At 44.7% G+C, this 20,434-nt stretch overlaps 1 protein-coding gene across 1 annotated transcript in view; it reads left to right on the forward strand.

Annotated features, from left to right (window-relative positions):
- The first annotated feature begins 214 nt into the window (after nucleotides 1-214).
- rrp9 (ribosomal RNA processing 9, U3 small nucleolar RNA binding protein) overlaps nucleotides 215-20,434 on the forward strand; it is a 34,835-nt gene continuing 14,615 nt past the window's right edge. Inside the window, exons 1-10 of the mRNA XM_060835251.1 lie at nucleotides 215-336; nucleotides 4,395-4,477; nucleotides 7,044-7,147; nucleotides 10,028-10,095; nucleotides 10,739-10,780; nucleotides 13,542-13,668; nucleotides 13,842-13,966; nucleotides 15,158-15,250; nucleotides 17,005-17,105; nucleotides 19,271-19,405. Coding sequence (XP_060691234.1) covers nucleotides 238-336; nucleotides 4,395-4,477; nucleotides 7,044-7,147; nucleotides 10,028-10,095; nucleotides 10,739-10,780; nucleotides 13,542-13,668; nucleotides 13,842-13,966; nucleotides 15,158-15,250; nucleotides 17,005-17,105; nucleotides 19,271-19,405 — 977 coding nt within the window. The 5' untranslated portion in view covers nucleotides 215-237. The remainder of the gene's footprint in view (nucleotides 337-4,394; nucleotides 4,478-7,043; nucleotides 7,148-10,027; nucleotides 10,096-10,738; nucleotides 10,781-13,541; nucleotides 13,669-13,841; nucleotides 13,967-15,157; nucleotides 15,251-17,004; nucleotides 17,106-19,270; nucleotides 19,406-20,434) is intronic.

A 20,434-nucleotide genomic window follows, 5' to 3' on the forward strand; every position in this document is an offset into this window, starting at 1 on the left:
GGTGGGCGGAACGAACTCTGAATTCTGATTGGTGTTGAGGTGGCAGACGGCGCCGTAAGGTGAATGCTGATTGGTGATAAGCCTATGACAGGAGTCCATTCCCTGAGCGCTGATCGGCGGACGGGCGATGGGCGGGATCCGTAACCCTGAGTCTGATTGGTGGATTAGTGGTGGGCGGGGCGGTAAGCTGAGTGTTGATTGGTGTTTGGGCGGAGGGCCGGCTGAGGCGCTGTCGCCATGCGGATTGGTGAGGGCCGAATGGCGGCGGCAGCAGGATCATTCTTCATCCGTAAGAAGAGAGTGGCAGGGGGAGAGGGCAGAGGTCGCAAGAGGAAGGTGAGGTGGTTGTTGGGGGGTAGGGGGTACAGGAGGCCGAGAGAGACTCCCAGCCCTGGCCTGGGTCAGTGTGCTCCCTCTCACCAGCCTCCCCTCATCCCACTGCTCTTTGTGGGTCAGTCTACTTCCACCTACCCCTTCACTCTCGTTTTTCCTCCCCCCCCCCCCATCCTTCCTCTCTGTCCCCCCCCCATCCTTCCTCTCTGTCCCCCCCCCATCCTCCCTCTCTGTCCCCCCCCATCCTTCCTCTCTGTCCCCCCCCCATCCTTCCTCTCTGTCCCCCCCCCATCCTCTCTCTCTCTGTCCCCCCCCCATCCTTCCTCTCTGTCCCCCCCCCATCCTTCCTCTCTGTCCCCCCCATCCTTCCTCTCTGTCCCCCCCCCCCATCCTTCCTCTCTGTCCCCCCCCCCATCCTTCCTCTCTGTCCCCCCCCATCCTCTCTCTCTCTGTCCCCCCCCATCCTCTCTCTCTCTGTCCCCCCCCATCCTCTCTCTCTGTCCCCCCCCATCCTTCCTCTCTGTCCCCCCCCCCCATCCTTCCTCTCTGTCCCCCCCCATCCTTCCTCTCTGTCCCCCCCCATTCTTCCTCTCTGTCCCCCCCATCCTTCCTCTCTGTCCCCCCCATCCTTCCTCTCTGTCCCCCCCCCATCCTTCCTCTCTGTCCCCCCCCCATCCTTCCTCTCTGTCCCCCCCCCATCCTCTCTCTCTCTGTCCCCCCCCATCCTCTCTCTCTCTGTCCCCCCCCATCCTCTCTCTCTCTGTCCCCCCCCATCCTCTCTCTCTCTGTCCCCCCCCATCCTCTCTCTCTCTGTCCCCCCCATCCTCTCTCTCTCTGTCCCCCCCCATCCTTCCTCTCTGCGTTCCCCCCCGATCCTTCCTCTCTGCGTTCCCCCCCCGATCCTTCCTCTCTGCGTTCCCCCCCCCGATCCTTCCTCTCTGCGTTCCCCCCCCGATCCTTCCTCTCTGCGTTCCCCCCCCGATCCTTCCTCTCTGCGTTCCTCCCCCGATCCTTCCTCTCTGCGTTCCCCCCCCCGATCCTTCCTCTCTGCGTTCCCCCCCCGATCCTTCCTCTCTGCGTTCCCCCCCCATCCTTCCTCTCTGCGTTCCCCCCCCGATCCTTCCTCTCTGCGTTCCCCCCCCCCATCCTTCCTGTCTGTTCCCTCCCCCCAACCTCCCTCTCTGTTCCCTCCCCCCATCCTTCCCCTGTCTTCTCGCCCCCACCCCTGGGTATGAGGTGACATGGTCATTCTGGAGCTGCAAGCCACCAAGGCTGCTCATGCAGTCGGAATCCCCACTGAAATGCAGCACCGAACTTCTTGGCTCGTATCCTCAACTTCATCTCCGTTCTCTTTTGGAGGGAGGAGAACATACCTCTGAGACACTAATTGCTTCCATTTCTGGGATGGAGATGATTGTTTATAGTCTCTATCGAGGGATCTCCATGCTGTCTATCAAAAGGAATGTCACAGCCGGTATCCTCCTTGATAATCGTCTCCCCAGAGGCTGACTCTCTTTCCTTCTGGAATCACTGTTTGGATTCTGTCCATCAGAATGCACAAGACTGATCTTCACTGCATTACAAGCCCAGGAACAGTGCAGGGAGCAACAGTAACCTTTAGACGTGGTACTTTGTGATCCCAGACTCTGAAGCAGAAGGGACTGTGGGGCATTCTCCTCAAATTCACTCACCCACAGAAATTCGTCACAGTCCTCCACGAGATGTGCAATGACATGCAAGCCATGATCCTCACTGACACATCCCCCACAGATCCATTGCATGCACTACTGGAGACTGAGCAAGCCTGCCTTGTGACAGTGATGCTCTTCCTCATCTTCCTCACTGCAGCCCTGAATCAGTGAGGCATCCCATCATAGAAAAGAGTGTTGCCTTCAACCTAGAACCAAGACCACACTATCGTTGAGTTGTGGGATACCAGTGACACCTGTGTATGTATTCACTCTGCGAGTGAGCTGCAAACCATCATCACTGTTTTCACTGAAACATGAGCATGAATGGGCATTGGAGATTTCTCTTCCGAATGTTTCGCCTACCAGCCTGCTCAAAGCGCACAGTACTGTCCCCTGATGAGCACAAATCACAGTAAACCAGTAGACAAGCTGAATCGTTCTCCTTCATTGTGAGCCTCCTCTCAGTGACGGCTGGCATAGTATCTAGCACTGCCTTTGTCTCTTTGAGGTATGGCGTGTTTGATGTCAAAGACCTCAAAACAGTCCCCATGCTCATGGTCTACATGGCAACAGTGTTCTCTGCCTCCTGTCTGTGTCACCATCACATAATGTACAACAATTCTTTAGGGGACTATCACCAACAATATCTCCACAATATCCTGCAAATGCCCTGGCAGAATACAAACTGTTTTCAGTGTCCTCTCTCAGGCTAACATCCCCAGTATTGAGACACTGATTATGGTCAATCATTTGCACTGTGCAGAGCCAGCTCATCCACATGCCTGACACAAGGCTCTCATACTGAGGTCTATTCTCCAAACTTCATCACAGTAACTGGGCAATGTTTCAAGGACTTCCTCAAAGTCTCCCTGAAACAGTAATACAATGTTTGCACCAATTCATGGGATTGTAATGCCCAACACTACCCACACAACAGAGGGAGCTAGCTGTCACTAACTGGCCAAGGTGAGACTGAGTGCAAACGTTGGAAGGTGTTTGTGGAAACCTATAAATCCCACTCCTGAGAAGCAGACTGTCCCGACCCAGCATTGAATTACCTAGTGACCTCAGGGGAGACAGCACTGGAAGAAAATCATCCTTGATCCGAGGGACTGTCTGAGAAGAAGATATTGTTGGCTGTAGAGCAGTATAGTTGTTAGGGAGTTGGTGAAAAGTGCAGTTTAGTTTTGGAAAAGAAAGACATACTTTATCAGAGAGACTGTTACGAGTTTCACAGCACTTGCTGTGATTGCCACTTGGTCAGGGCTTTTCTTTCTTGAAAGATTTTCCAGTACTGTGTTCTCTCTTCTGCAGAGAAGGAAAATACTCTCTCTAATTGGTCTCAACATCTTCAATTTCTGGTAAAAAGTTGAGCAGTGCCATTCATGATTCAGGAATATTTATCGTGGGACGTCTCTCATGTTAGCTACTCGCACTTTATGATATCAGATCTGAAATGTCTTTTGGACCCTACAGAGTACCGGTTGTCCTAGGTGGGAGTAATTGAACATTATTCAAGAACCTTGATACCATCCAGACAAAGCAGGCCACTTGATTGGCACCACATCCACAAGCATCCTCTGCCACTGATGCTCGATAGCAGCGGTGTGTACTGCCTATCAGATGCGCTGCAGTAATTCACCAACCCCATAACCACTTCCATTTAGAAGGAGGTACATGGGATCACCATTATCTGCAAATTCCTCTCCAAGTCGCTCACCATTTTGACTTGGAAATATATTGCCGCTTCTTCACCGTTGCTGCATCAGAACTTCCTCTCTCAGGGCATTTGTGGGCCTACCTACAGAATGTGGCCTTGAGAAGGCAACGCGCCACCACCTTCTCAAGGGCAAGTGGGGGCGGGCAATTAATGCTGGCCAGCCAGTGATACCAGTGTCCCATAAGTGAATAAAAAAAATTGAGCTTACATTTATATGGTCCCAAGCGTAGATGTTTCCAAAGTATTTACAATCCAGTAGTTTTGAAGTGTAGTCATTCTTGTAATGTAGGAAGGATGATGTTCAAACTGTTAACAGCAAGAATCCCCAAAAATAACACAGAGTAAGAGTTACTGGGGAAATCTGCTTTTAATGACGACAGTTCAGAATAAGGAATGGCCGCAACGTGGGACATTCTTGTCTTTGAGGTTGTGTTTTCTTTATTAATTCACAGGATGAGGGCATCACTGGCTAAGCTACTATTTATTGACGGTCCCTAATTGCCCAGAGGGCAATTGAGAGTCAGCCACCTAGGTAGCGTCTTGAGATCCTGTAGATTTACCTGAAAGAGAAGGCACACTGTCATTTAGACATGCTGTATGACAGGCAGCTGCTGCATTGTATGGGATTTTAATTTGCTCTGTCCTTCCAGGCTGAAGATGGTGATGAGAAAGTCCACAACAAGCTTCCTGTGAGGATGAATGAAGAGATTTCCAGTGATTCTGAAACCGAAAGGTAATGTTCAGTTTCTAATATGATAATACATGTGCTGTAACATGTGTAAGGTAATGGCATACTTTCAATATATGGAGAATACCCATATCTTACTAGCCTAACTTGAAATCAGCCCCTTTTCAGAGACTGCCATAGAGCAAGTTGACCTGAGTTAAGTTACAGGTTCAGAAACATTGATAGAAAATAAATAAACAGTGAGGAATCCTACTTCAGACCCAACAGGGAAGAACATAGCTATAAGAAGTGCATTGGTTGAACCCAGAAGAGAGAAATAATAAACCAGTACATGAAGCATCATGGCTGAGGGACAACTTAGTGTATAGCACAAGTAATGGTTCAATCTACGAGCTCATGGAGGGTAGGGAATAAAATAAATGCACTACAGGTACAAATTCAAATTGGAGATTATGATATAGTAGCCATTACTGAGAATGGTCAGGTTTGGGAACTAATATATAACTTATATATAAAACCTATCCCAGGTTATAAGGTTTACAGGACAAACAGGAAAAATGGCAGAGGAGTGGACTCTCGACAAAATTACTCCAATGGTGAGAGAGGATATAAGGAGAAACTCATTCGGTGGAGACCAAATGAATGAAACTGAGGAATAGTAAAGGATCTAAATAAAGAAGGGTCTGACACCAATCTGTTTGGTTTCCCATCAGAGAAAACAGAGATTAACACCAGCCAGTTCACAGATACCAACACAAGCAGAGCTCAATTCCATACAGATGTCAGCTAGGCCTGTCCTTCATGTTATCTCGGAGCTGCTTACTATTACATAGTCTTACGACAGCTCCCTCTCACTCTCCCCATTCATCCTATAAAGTGAGCCAAAGATAGTGAATTTGTGTACATGAGGGTAACACTTCAGCCTCCCCTGGACAGAGTTTAGCATGTGCCCAACATGAAGGAAGTGTCTGTCAGTGAGAGTTTAAAACCAGCCATGTCAGCAGCTTGTAAACCCCACTGAACCACCACTGTAAACACAGCATGGAGGTTCAGTCACCTCTGGGCTGTGTTATTTGTGAAAACTTGCTATTATGACCTATGTTCTACGGTCCCCTGTAAAAAATAATCCAGGCTGAGGGCATCACCAACCTGTCTTGGTCACTCAGCCTGGGCAACTGAGAATCCTCACTTCAGGAAAGGCTTTATGAAAGAATATAGCAGACAGAATAAGTAGAGGCAAGCAGCATAGTGTAATTATAAACTTGGGTGAAGTAAAGAAAGTCCAAGGGCTTTTGACGGTGCCAGGATGTACTGGGAAAGCAGTTTGTGACGCACGTGAGATCTGGAGCTTCAGAAATTAGAGTCCAAAAGCAGATTGCACTGAAGCTTTCTAAACCTCTGATTTATGTCCACTTCATCAAACATGGGAAGGATATGAAGGTCCTTGAGAAGCTGCAGAACATATTTACCAGAATTATTGCAGGAGTGAAGGCTTCCAAATACAGGATTAGATTGGAGAAGCTGGGTCATAGTCATACAGCACAGCAACAGATCCTTCGGTGCAACCCATCCATGCCGACAAAGTTTCCCAAACTAAACCAGTTCCACTTGCCTGTGTTTGGCGTATATCCTTTTAAACCTTTCCCGTTCAGTCCCTGTCCAAATGTTGTGACTGTACCTGCATCTACCACTTCCTCTGGCAATTCATTCCACTCAGCTTGGAGTAGAAGCGTTTGAGAGATGACCTGATTGAGGTGTACATAATTGCGACTAGTTTCGGTAATACCTTGCCTTATATCTGGTACAGGGACTGAGAGGCGAGGGCTATATCATTGTGAAGCCAGCTGTAATGACCCAGAATGTGCTGCCCATGAGAGCACAACCGATGGGTTTTTTTAAAAAAATAGTTTGGTATTTGAAAGAAATGAATACAAGACTGTGGAGTGGGGCTGACTGGATCACTTTCTGCAGAGTCTGCATTGGCTCAAAGAGCTGAATGGCCTACTGTCAGAAATCCATGCTGCCCTATCTGTGTTCATATCTGGTATCTGGTGTCACTGTGTTCTTGTTACACTGCCCAGGTTCCTGTTTTGAACTGAAGGTGTCTGGGTAACTCTCCCCATGCGGCCCCAGCCTGTATGGGGCACGTTGGGTAATGGTTAGTCACTGGCAGACAGGTTTTGATAAGTCTGTCACTTGCTCCAGTGTTTGGTGTGTATGATTTAATAGGGAATAGAAATTCTGCCGTGAATCCTGTGGACTAGGGAGGAACAGTCTGTTAGTGCCCTTGAATAGGAGCTACCCTTGGATCAGTCATAGGGATTAACCTGCTCAAAGACATTGCATTTACAGGAACACTTCTGTCCATTGGTCAAATTAAATACTGGCCCAACAAGCTGAAGTGCAGACTACTTCAATGCAATGGATTATAAAAGGCATAAAGTATAATTTAATTTGAACCTTTGTGCTTGCCACACTTTGCAGTCATTGCCGACTAACGGAGCTGTCTTCAATCCCCCAATCGGGCTCCCAATGGTGGCAATAAATCTTGAAGTGTCTTGCAGGCTCTGCAACCACAACCTTATAAAGACAATCTTGACTCTCCTGACAGTGATAGACCCAATAAAGATGCTGAAGTGTTGGAGATTGAGGAGACAGCACAAGAGAAGAAATTGCGACTTGCCAAACTCTACCTAGAGCAACTGCAGAAAGAAGGTAAGGATAACATGAGTGTTCTTGTGTATGAGATTGTCTTCTGATGCTTTTAGCATAGGTTGTGAAAAGGTTGCAAGATCGAACTAATATCAGAGATCTAATCTCCAGTTTGCCTGTGTTTTGCAGAGAGAAGTGATAGATGGAAGATGGGAAATGTTGGCTTATTCTGAGTAGCTGCAAATGTGTTGCTGGTCAAAGCACAGCAGGTTAGGCAGCATCTCAGGAATAGAGAATTCGACGTTTCGAGCATAAGCCCTTCATCAGGAATAAGAGAGAGAGAGCCAAGCAGGCTGAGATAAAAGGTAGGGAGGAGGGACTAGGGGGAGGGGCGATGGAGGTGGGATAGGTGGAAGGAGGTCAAGGTGAGGGTGAGTCCGTGTGGGATCAGTCGGTTCCTTAGGCAGGTGCTGAGGAAGGAGATGTGGCTGTGGTAACGAGTCTGTTTGAGAACGTGGCTGAAGAGCTTCTGTGCAGAGGAGATGACCTGGGGGGTGCAGTGAGAGAGGGACTCACTGAAATCCTTGTAGAGGGAGGAAGAGAGCTTCTTCAAGGAAGGCATCCTTGTAAGAGGATTCGCAGTAGGTGTTATTCTGAGTAGTCACAAAGTCTGCGGGATTCCTCAAGATTTATCCCTACCATTGGGAAAATGAGGGTATGACAACCCTTAGGGCAATCATTTAGATGATGATACCCAGAGTGCAACACAGGACAGTATGTACAACAAATAAGGTTAAAGGGTGGTAGAAAAGCAAAGTTAGTCGGTCTTCCCTTGAATGCATGTAAATACAGATTACCGGGTATGAGGTTATAACCATGATCTTCATGGTTACAAGAAGATCAAAGATGGAAACTAAATATTCAGGAGATTGTGACTTTTCAAAAGGACCGGCAGGAGGGAAAGTGTGGAAAGGGTGTGTTGTTGTTATGAGAGACATTAGCAAGAAATAGTCTTTGTTTGGAATCCATGTGATTGGAGGTGAGAAATAAACAATGGAAGATGACACTCGGTAGTAATAGTCTAAAGGTTCTCTATACAGTAGCTATACAGGAGGACAGGGAGTAACTCTGAAGATAATGAGAGCATATAATAAAGGCAACACATAATCATGTAGATTGGGAAAGTCAGATTGCCAGAGGAAGAATTTATAGTGCATTTGGGATAATTTCCTAGGATAATATGTTGTGGATCCAATCAGAGATCAAGTTAGTTTGGATCTAATGATGTGTAATGAGGATTTAATAAATGATCTTGGAGTAAAAGGTCCCCCTAGAAAATAGTGACCATAACATGGTTGCATTTAGTGTTCAGTTTGAGGGGGAGGAACTTGGGTCAAAAACACCCATGCTTAGCCTAAATAAAAATAATTACAAAGGGATGAGGACAGAGCTTGCAGTAGAAGACACTGGCATTCCAAAATTATTAAATAACCAAGGACGGCAGCAAATAAATACAATCTCTATCACTAGGAAAAAATGTGCTAGGGAAAGTAAAGATATGACTAAAACTTGGGCTAAAGACAGATAAATTTTTAAGGGTGGAATTTTAGGATGGCATCCTGTAACTAGCGGAGTGCCACAGGGATCAGTGAGGGGGCCACGATTATTTACACTATCTCTTAATGACATGGCTGAGGAAAGTGAATGCATGATCGCCAGATTTATAGATGACACAAAAAGTAAGTGGAAGGCAAGTGGTGAGGATGACCGAGTCTGCAGAGTGATTATAGACAGGATAAGTGAGTGGGCAAAAACTTTTGAGGATGGAATATACTGTGGAAACGGGAGAGGTTTTGCATTTTGGCGGGAAGAATAGAAGAGCTGAGTATGAAATTGCGAAAGATGGCAGAATGCTAAGCACGGAAGGATTTGGGAGACCTCATGCGTAAATCACAAAACTAAGCGAATAGTTGGAAAGGCAGTTGGAATGTTGGCCTTTATTTCAAAGGGAATGTAATGTAAAATAAGGAAGGCGTGCCAAAGTTTCAGCTATAGGACTAACTAATCCATAGCTGGAATACTGAGACACATTTTGGACCCCTTATCTAAGGAAAGATATCCTGGCATTAGAGGCAGTCCAAAGGAGGATCATTAGGCCACTCTTGGGTATGGAGGAACTGTTTTATGCGAAGAGTTTGAGAAGGTTGGACCTGGGAGATCAGAAGAACAAGAGGTGACTTAAATGTACAAGGTTCTTGGAGAGTGCTGAGAGATTTCCCTTTGTGGAAGAGGCTAGGAGCAGAGAGCATGATGTCCGAGTAAGGGGTCGCACGTTTAAGACCGAGTGAGTAGGAGTTTCTTCTGAGGATAGTGAATCTGTGGAAATCTTTATTACAGAGGTATGTTGCGGCTGGGTCACAAAGGCAGCCAGATGATCTGATTCTTTGAATAGCAGAGCAGATTTGATGGGCTGAATGGCCTACATCTGCTCCTATTTCTTATGGTCTTTTGGGAGGGAAACTAGGCAGCCGTTGTCAGTTCATTCTGAAGGGACTAAATTCCAAAACCTCTTCCTCTGGCTCCTTTTTACTGTGCAGTTTTCAATCATGCTTTCCAGTGGATTATCACAACAGGCCTGGGCTTGCACAGAATATCTCACACTAGGTCCAATGTTTGGTTTGTACTAAACTGGCTGGGATTATGGTAGTTAATCTGTGCTGAGCTAATCTCGCCCTGGATCTATCTTCAAGCAAACAAAAAAGATGCAGATTGTATCTGTGTAGCTGTCTCCTCTGAGGTTTTCTGTACAGTGTGTTACACAGCACCTCGACAATACTTTAAATAGAATCTCACCCTCAGCAGCTGCTGGGTTATTGTTAGTTTGTCTTTGTACAGTCCTGTGATCGGTTCCCCCCCATGTGCATTTTTTTTTATTATTCACAGAGGAAGAGAAAGCAGATGAGGAGCAGTTTGAGAGAGACCTGTTTGGAGACAGGTTGGAGGAGGAAGTGGTAAGGATGCTGTACTTCTAAAGTGAAGAGAAAGAAATAAGCCTCCCCAGAGCAAATGGAGAAGCTGTGGTTCAGGATCGCTGGGTTTTCTATTTGGACAAGAGGAAAGTATCTGCCCCACCTTTGGCAGCTGTCTGTTTGAAATCTGAAGCTGACTGTTCAGACGAGAGCCTGTGTCTGCAGCACTACCTGCAGTATTAGGTTGGTTGGTGGTTCCTAATTTGAACCAGTGATGTGTTTCCCTTGACCCCCATAATGACCAAGTTGGTATTTTGTTTTCAAGACGGACTTGTACAGTGTGATACTACATTATCTAGTGACCATTGAAGACGTCAAACAAAACAAAAGCTCTAGAGAAGCACCTCGCATGACAGGAATGACCATTTTTTTTACCCCATGTTCCTTAAGGCCTGTTTTCATGAGGTGCCCATTCAGTGCCTCTTCAGGCTGATTTTCTTTTTTTTTGTAGATCTTTTGCTGTTTGAAAACCATACATTAATCCAACCTGAGTTGGAAGAGTCCCAGGGTGGGAGACTCTGCAAATCATGGACCTCTTGAAGTTGAGTTTATTATCGTGTAAAAGCAGGTCCTCTGCAGTGTTTCCTGTAACGCTATGTTTGTAATAATTCTTGTCTCTTTGCAGCTCGAGCAGAAGGGCAAACTTAAACGACTCCTAGCAAAGAATGTAAGTATAAGTTTAATACCATGCAGGAGGATTTCATCCCATCTCTAGCCTGAGAATAAAGCAGAGTACAGTGAAAGAAGTGAAATCCATTCTGTACTTCACATTCCTGTTAAGATTTTTTCCATCAGTTTTTTTTCATCAGTAAGTGTCCTGTTTCTACAAAGAAATCTCTTCCTTCCAAGTTGAAAGTTGGATCTTCTAGCCTTCCCTGCTGGATGAGTGTAGCCCTGGCCTAACAGTTAACCCTGATTGTGTTAAATTGCCTATTAGAGAAAGGTATAGCTTACAATCTTGGGAGAGATTGTGCAAAAGTTAGACAATGCAATTAATACAACTTAAAACTACAATTATTTTGCAAGCCACGTATGTTTTAATACAACCTTTTCTACTTTTATTTCCACCCAAGATTTCCTATAAACCTTACAGGTTCCTGAGAGCTCCTTCACAGCACCTGCGTCCATATTAAGATGTGCCACAGCTCTGAGGATTTCTGTTTGGTCCTCTGCTATGTTCCTGCTGCTGTCAACAATTTGAGCTTTCTTGGGCTACTTCCATTTGCCCCTGGATAGATGACTCCGGCTTCAAATCTCTGTTGTGTACTCCCCAGCTCAAACGTGGGCCTTGAGCATTCTTGCCTCCTGACTCCAAACCAGAAACACCCACGGTTTCTGAGAACTGTCTGCTACTGTTTTCCACTGCTTTCCAACTCCTGAAGCAATTTCCAGGGCAGCTGACTGTTAATTGTGAAGTCAGCTAGATAAAACCCACAACCAAAAAATAACGCCTCCATCCCAATGCAAATATGCATACCCGAATTGTCAAAGGTAGAGATGTACTAATTTTCTTCGATTTTAAATCTTACCACTTGTTTTGGGAGACCATATGAATAATTATTGAAATAGCCGTGCCCACCAAGATGCTCAAAAAGGTAACCTGTTGTTTAGTTTCCTACACCAAATAGCTTGACTTCATGAAAGAAGCATGAGCTAGCCTTTATTTACAATTATTTTAGATGTTTACCAGATCAGGTATTTCTGTTTAAAGAAATTCAATTCTCAGACTAAAAGTTATTTTCCCAAAACAGACTGAACGTGAAATTACATATTCATAATATCAATTCTCAGTGCAACCGTTTTCAGTTTGGAAAGCATATTTACAGCACTAAACTGTTTCCTGCAGACTAACCTGCTGCCATCGGAATTATTTATAATTGAAATGCTACACAAGCAGATATCTAAAGAAGATGCTATTGGTTGTAATTGGTGGTTGCAATTTCTATGACTGAATGACTTAAATTTGTTTACCCAGTTGTTCCTGGCAATTCCTTTCTAGAAACCAGCCGAACAAAGTGTTAACTTTTTTACAATGGAACAATAACAGTTGTGTTTTTGTTTAGTTTTCTACATCTCCCCTAGGCTATTTCACCACATGACGATGAGGGGAAACACACTGCCATCTCCTGTTAACTTCTGAACAACAACTCAGTCTGATTTTTTTGCCCAGAATCTTGCGTTTAGCAAAACCACAGCCTCTTTACTATTTGAAGTACAGATTGTAATCTTCACAACTAGTAAAATAAAAATATCCATTTTCAATCACACTGAGTAAAGGGATGACTCACTACTAATTTCTCTTCACTGTTTGATTTCGATGGTATAAATGCTGATTCACTGGTGCACAGTTCTGGTCTGGTAACTAGGACAACCCTTGTTGCTAGGCGATGAGCTGCTTGTCCTTCCCCTCACTACTGTCCATTGTTTGTGTAGGAAGGCTTTGCTGCTCCTATGTCTCTGCATGGAGGGGAGTAAATGCTGAGGGTGCTGAATGAGTTGCTAATTGAACAAGCTGCTTTGTCCTGGGTGGTGTTGAGATTTGTGGGTGGTGTTGAAGCTGCAAAAATCAAGGAAATGCAGAGTATTCCATCACAGTCCTGAGTTGTGGCTGGTAAATGTTGGATAGGAGTTGGCGAGTAGTTAACCATTGATAACCTCTGACCTACTCTCCTTATATGGCAAGTCCAATCAATATGGTCGTGCTTAGGACAGTAACCTGGCGACCTCCAAATGATGCAGAAAACAGCTGAGCTAAGCTGTAGTGTGATGTTGGCACGCACTCGCTGTAGTGTGATGTTGGCATGATTCACTGTCAAGGTATTAAGAGTGATTCTTGTTGCATGTGTGTTAGTCACTCACCTATTGAGTTACCAGAATTACTTTTTCACCTTCCAGATGTAAGTCAGAAAAGTGTGAGAATTTTTGCCACTCCCCTCGTGCACATGCAAGAGACTTGATCCTGCCAATGACGCTTGGTTCCCCTGCCACCAGACTTCAGTACCCAGCAGCTCCATCCAAAAGCGCTTTCCATTTCTATTGCACTGAGTAATTTCTACAGTGTGCACTGCAGCAACTACCAGTTTTGCACCCCCTACTGTACAGGCAAAGAGCTGCAGTGTTCACTCTGTCCTGTCTTGGCTGTACATAGGTGAATAATATCCTGCATCTCCTTGTCTAACAATATTGCGGGAGTGACTTCCCATATGAACTGAAATGAGTGGACTAAAGACCTACCACAGAATGGTTACGGATGTCAACAGCACCCATATTTTCAAAATAAATTTGCAGACCTTCTCTTGTCTGTGTTTCCCCAGTATCACCAGTAGGGTGTGATTTCTTCCCAGTAACAAGATGTGTTTGTGTGCCACCCTGTTAATTCCTCGAGTTGTGTTTTACAAGTGCTAAAATCTCTTATTATTGTGTTTCAGTATCTCCCGCCCGATGAATCCGAGATCCGTCTACTACGGGGTCATCAGCTTCCAGTCACATGTCTGGTTCTCTCCCCCGATGACAAATACATATTCTCAGCATCCAAAGATTGTTCCATAATAAAGTGTAAGTTTAAACCCCCTGAGCGCAGGCACTTTTCTTTCTCAGTAACTGACCTTAGTTACTGAGTGGAGCTGGTGGCTGTGATTTGGTGCTCAGTTTCTCTGTGATTTGTAGCTGACTGCCTCTGGGTGTTCTCGGTTTAAAGGGCAGTGCTTCTCTCTATCTCCCGTTTCTAGGGGACGTTACCAGTGGGAAAAAGGTTCACACGATCCACAGAGGGCACAAGGGTGCTGAAGGTCAGCAAGTGGGCCACACAATGCACATCCTGTCCATGGCAATCTCCTCCGATAGCAAGTACTTGGTGAGTGGCTCCTTGTGGGGAGGTAGTAGCTTTGCGATCATGACAGTGGAGTAGTGAGGGCCAAACTTGGGAGCTGGTTTCAAATCCCGTGATGGCCCTGGTGGTTAAATTTAAATTCATTTAATTCATGTGGCTAGTCTCAAAAAGGTGACACTGTTATCATCTGAAGAGCAACCTTATCTAGTTCACATATGTAACTTCAAGGAAGGAATTCTGCCATCCTCACCATGTCTGGCCTACATGTGACTCCAAACCCACAACAATGTGGTTGACCATTAACTGTCTGCTCAAACAGTCCAGGGGCAATTAGAGGCGGGTAATAAATTCCACCCTAGTCAGTGCTGGTCTCATGCCAAGAAGGAAAAAGACTATCTCTGCACCGTCACTGATAGGGCTTTATTAAACTCTTCTTTCACATGGAAAGGAAGGAATAATCTATATTTCTGTAACACCTTGCATGGTTTCAGAGCATCGCAAAGCAATTCACAGGCTATTCATGCAAGAGTAATTGCTATTGTCATGTGGGAAATGTGCTGCTGATTTATTCAGAATAAGACTCTAGAACCAGTGAATTGCAAGTGAATCTTATATAATTTGAGAAATAATTATTGTCCAGGGCATGATGGAGTATTCCTCTGCCCTTCTTTTGAAATAGGACCAAGTGATTTTTAAATGCCACTTGAGGATAGAGAAGTTTCGCATCTTAAACCAAAGGTGGCAAATACAGAGAGTAGTGCAGCATTCCCTCTGTAGTGCATTTGAGTGCTGCCTTGGGTCGTGTGCACAGGATTATGGAATTTTAACCCACAACTGGTTGCCACGGAGCTAACGATGGCAACCACTGTCACCAGTATGATAATTACTGTTACTCGTATCAGTCGTCCTCAGTCCTTCCAAATAATACTTTCAGCACCACGTTCTTCCCAACTAGGGTTGATCAAATTGGTTATCTTGTGTTAAACTCCTATTTCCTGGACATCCCAATATCATGTTACATTCTGCCTGGTTGGTAACTTTCGTTGAGTTAGGCACACGTAACTTGTTTCATTCCTGATGTAGCTTATTTAATATGAATGTGCCTAATCTCCCTGTCCTGTGTCTTATCAGAGTTGAAGGCATTTAATACTAAAAGTGGCTGGTGGTATAAAGCTGGTGGGTGTTGTGCCAGGTCTAACTGTCTTTTCCCTGTAGGCTACAGGAGACCGAAACAAACTGATCTTAATCTGGAATGCTGCCACGTGTCAACATCTTTACACGTTCAAAGGACATAAAGATGCAGTATCGGTGAGTAAGGACAGCTTGGGGCAGGTGGATTTGAGTGAATTGTTTGATGTGGAAGAGATTGGCCCTTTCAAGGTGTTGAGTTGGAGCATAGAATGACAGAATGCTGCTGATGCCATTCGGCTTTCTGAATGTGCTAGCCCAATTAGCCCCACCTCTCTGACTCTTCCATCTAGCCCTGTGAATGTTGCCACTTCAGATGTTTCTATTGCTGTGTTTAATGAATGCCCTTTAGGGAAGGAGGTCTCCTCCTATCCTTATCTAATATGGTTTACGTGTGACTCCAGGCTCGCCACAAAGTGGTTGTATCTCAACTGCCAATTAGCAATGAGCAAATAAATTCTGGCTTGGCCAGTACCTACCATATCCCCTAAATGAATTTTTTTTTAAATCCTCATGTCTTATTTGGTTGTTTTGACAATATTTTAAATCTGTATCCTCTTGGTTAAGAATTCTTCCCTGACAGGATTCAGTTTCCCCCTTTTTCTGATTTTAAATGGCTCTGTACCAGCTCTCTGAACAACTCCAGTTTCTACAACCTTTCGTTGCAAGAAAATACTTTTGTTCTTGGTACTGTTGTATGAAATCCTTCTCTACTGTCTCCAAGGCCTTGACATTCTGAAAGTAAGGTGCTTATCATGTTCCAGCCAGTCGATTTTCAAGGTTCCACGTTACTTCCTCACTTTTGCATCCTGCACACTGTTCATCAGAGGCTGCTACAGCCCAATTAAAATTGGACTGTTCACATTTTTCTCATCTCACATCCCATTAAAATTAATCACTTCACCAGCCATGTGTCCACCCACTTCTCCGATCTTACTTCATCGTCACTAATTGCATTTCCAAGGTTTTGCTCATCTGCAAATTTTGAAACAATACCCCCTCTGTCTGAGTCCAAAAACAAGGAAATGTGAAGGCATGACTCCAGGTTAAACCCTGGGTAATTATTGGGAGGAAGAAAACCTCCTGTATCCACTTTTATACCTGGATTGTCCTACCAATTCCGAATCAACTAACAGTTGGCTGCAGAAGGAAACATTTGGATTTCCTCACTCATTTTCAGATGAAGTTGGCAGCTGTTAAGAGAGCAGCTTCAGAGGGTATGTTTGAAAATGGAGCTGGCTGTCGAGTTATTACACAGGCTGGGGCATTGGTGCTAAACTTCACTATTGTAAACCTGCTGACGTACATGTCGAGTCTGGATGTGGTGTTTATTTGCCCCCTTGTGGCAGAGAGTGACATGACTGCAGGAGCAGCACTGAAACACAACTTGGGCTGGGGATTGCTGGTATTTGTTTCACAGGGTTCTGATAATATTTGAGGCACTGGCAGTGACCCTTCACATTCTTGTGATTATCAAGCATGCACATGGATCACTGCTGGATAAAGCAATTGAGACTATTACAGTGAAAATCGCTTTGTGAAGCAGTATCAGAGGAAGGTATCCTGTGACATTGCCCATTCTGCTGTCAATCGTGGGGTCAATGGGTTTCGGTGGAAGTGTTTATAGCAGGGTGAGGGAAGTATCCATGATTACAAGTAGACAAAACCTGAACCTATGAGCTCTTGTGGGAAATTGTTTTTGGTATGTAAAACTTTAAGAGGGGAGGAAGAGCAAGTGATTTAAAACTTTTTGTCCAAACCTTGACTTCTATTTCCCAAGCTGAGTTCAGTGGGCTAAAGTTGCTCCCCACCTATAGTTCCTGGTGTTTTCAGCTCTTGCAAGGCGCCTCTCATCAGCTCTGTCCTTCCCTCAGGGCCTGTCCTTTCGGAAAGGCACCCATCAGTTATACAGTGCCTCACATGATCGCTCAGTCAAGGTCTGGAATGTCGACCAGAACGCCTACGTTGAAACTATGTGAGTATCGCAGCAGGAGTGTGGAGCAGGGTTGAATGTGCATGGTTTATACCCAGGTTGGCCTTGTTTGATTCCAGCTTGCATTGACAGGTGAGACCTCAGTTCAGCCTGTTACTTTATTTGTTAGAACTCCATGCAAACTTAATTAGATGCGACATAATAACAGTCTCATCAGAACTTTTCAACAGCAGTCATCTCTCTCACCAGAGGGAGCTACCTCAGTTTGCATGCATCTCCTGAAGTGACAACTGTACAAGAGCCTTTAACCCCCTTTAATATTCATTTCATCATTCATGTCGGTGACTTCTACAATTCACTTTTCAACAAATTTCAGTATTTGGTGAGTGGGGGGGTGTCAAGTTTAAAATTGCTGACATTTTGTGACCTTGAGGTTATCTAACAGATTAAAGACTCCAGGTGGTTCTCCTATAACGCGGTAGGTGCGATGCTGTGTTATAGAAAATCACACAATACAAGTAATGGAGCCTATGGGAAAAACAGGGTTGGGGCAAACCACAAAAATACAGTAGAAATTGAAACATAAATAATAGTTAGCCTAACACAAATGATACTGCAGTCAAAGTAAATTTTAAAATCATATTCTAATGCCATAAAATAATAAATTTAACACTAAAATCCCTGACCACAGCACTGTATCTTTCACACAGCTCTCCACCAGAAAGCATGCAAGCTGACTGGCAACAGGATGCCAAAGTGAAGTCCAGTCCTCTGTGCACCGTGACACCTAGTGTCTGGGGGTGGAATCATGTAACAGTGAACGAGAGTCTACTTTATTTGCAAAAGGAGGCCCGTGATTCACAAATCATGTTACAGCCAAATCACATTCAAGAAACCCGCATTATAGGAGATCTGTATAAACATTTTTCGAGCTTTGACCCTCATCGCTATTCTGAGCATTGCTTGGTATCGGTAACAGTCTGTTATATTTCATTTCACTCGTCTCTGTTGCACCACCTTTCTGTTTACTGATTAAATATGAGCCTTTGATGTGTCCCGATTTTTCACTTTATGCTACTGCATTTTTCTCCCAAGTCATGGATTTCTGAGAGACACTTTCATTCTACTCATCCTTTCATTTGCTCTGTTTTCTCACTTTGCTTTCAGTAAAAATAACCGCTGTAAATATAGCATCTCCACCAGGAGTGCTGGGTCTCCAAAGCTTTATTTACCTTCGTGGGCAGTTCTGAGAGGGATATACAGCCCCATGGACCAGTAGTGGGTAGTGCTATTTGTAAAGTGACCTCTGGGTCGATCAAGGCTCCAGAACCTTCCTGAGCACACTCTAATTATCCTACACTCACCAGCATCACCACAGGTCAGCTTCAGTGAAAGTCTGTGGGACTGGACTGTGTTGTGCTGTGTTGTGTTGGGTCTGTTGGTGTGTGTATATGTGTCTGAAGTCCTGGAAAAGAAGTAGGATTGATCTATCATGTGTTGATTAAACCACTGTGGAGATGCAGAAAGGAGGACATCCTGAAAAGAAAGAGCCTTTTGCAATGGTGGATCATCCCAAAGCACTAAAGGCAGAAGCTAATGTGTACACAGCAAGCTCCCATAGATGATAATTGACCAGATAATCTGTTTTTTTGATGTGTGTGAAACATTGGATTGAACTTGTGGTAAATTTTCCTTGGTTCTCAAATAGTGCCAGGAAATTGCTGTTCGCCTAAGTCAAGCAAGTGTTTTGGTTAAACATCTCATTCAACAGCCAACCCTTGAAATGGGGCTTCAGCCCACACCCTCTGATTGGGATGGTTTGTGTGAAAAGTGACTGTGCATTAGCATTGCATGGTCAGTCCAGTCCTCTCTGCACTACAGCACTTAGTGTCCGGGAATGGAAGCATTGCAGTAGCTGACGTGAGAGTTGGTGCCTGGTTCTGTCCTCAATCTCTCTTTCTCCGTTTTATTTCAATTCAGAGCTGAAAATGTGTTGCTGGAAAAGCGCAGTAGGTCAGGCAGCATCCAAGGAACAGGAGATTCGACGTTTTGGGCATAAGCCCTTCTTCAGGAATCTGAACGTCGAATCTCCTGTTCCTTGGATGCTGCCTGACCTGCTGCGCTTTTCCAGCAACACGTTTTCAGCTCTGATCTCCAGCATCTGCAGACCTCACTTTCTCCTCAAAGATTTGTTTCAATTCAAACAGGTTCGGTCACCAGGATGTTATTACGGGTCTGGACAGCCTTAGTCGAGAACGGTGTGTCACTGCAGGGGGCCGAGACCGCACAGTCCGAGTCTGGAAGATTGTTGAAGAAGCACAGCTTGTATTTCATGGTCACGAGTGAGTAGTGAGATTGCAGACACCATTAATGAATGTGTTGTCAGCTTTGCACATGTGACTTTATTCCTGGTCAGTGCTGCACTGTTTCTTGCATGTTCCAGTTTTGAATTCCTCCACAATTGGTGGGCATGCCTACAGCTGTTCAGAGCCTCTACTCTGGAATTCCCCTTGTAAACCTCTGTTCCTCTCTAGAACTGATTCCTCATTTAAAACTCCCCCGAAAACCTACCTCCTGACCAAATGTTTGCCTGTCTTAGTGAAGTTCAGTATTGTTTGATAATGCACCTGAAAATATTGTAAAGATGTTACAGGTACTATATAAATGCAAGTTTCTATCTAAACTGAGCTGAGGACTGATTTATATGAACAAGGTCCTGGAAGATAGCTACTAACTGAGAAACCATCATCAATACAGTCAGAAAAAAAGTGCAGAGAAAAAAACAATGAAACACTGGAGATGAGGGTTTGAGTGGAGCACTACATTTGTCATTTAGTGCCATTGCATTGGTCTGCGTGCAACCTGGCAATTTTGATATAGTTCACACAAGCTAAAAGTTGTTATGTGAGAACATGCTTATTTTGCAGGTTTAGCATCTCTAGCTCCAGTACATTTACCTCATCATTTGTTGTGGAAAATGAGTTCTGTCTGAACCTTTTCAAATTGGATAGATTTTCTCACTGTCGGGCTTCTCCATTGAGCATGGTGAAAACTGTACAGTGGAAGGACAGCTGAGTGAATGTGAACTTGGAATGGGTGCTGTGCTTGCATAAGGAGTGGCTGCTCCATGCTCCACACCTGAATGCACCAAGATGAACTGGGAGTAAGCAGCAGTTAGGTACTTCTACTTCCCAGTCCTGATCTCTCCTAATATTAGGACTGTATTATAAAGGAGAGTGCTATGATACAAAGATGTATCAATTCAGATGTGTCAGAGTGCAGCAAGATTAAAAGTGGAAAGTTTTATTCCTGATGGAACTTTCTGACTGTAACATGGCTCAGTTTCATGGTTTCTATAATAGCTTCTGGGT

This window comes from Hemiscyllium ocellatum, chromosome 14 (assembly GCF_020745735.1).
Source record: "Hemiscyllium ocellatum isolate sHemOce1 chromosome 14, sHemOce1.pat.X.cur, whole genome shotgun sequence".
Lineage (NCBI taxonomy): Eukaryota > Metazoa > Chordata > Chondrichthyes > Orectolobiformes > Hemiscylliidae > Hemiscyllium > Hemiscyllium ocellatum.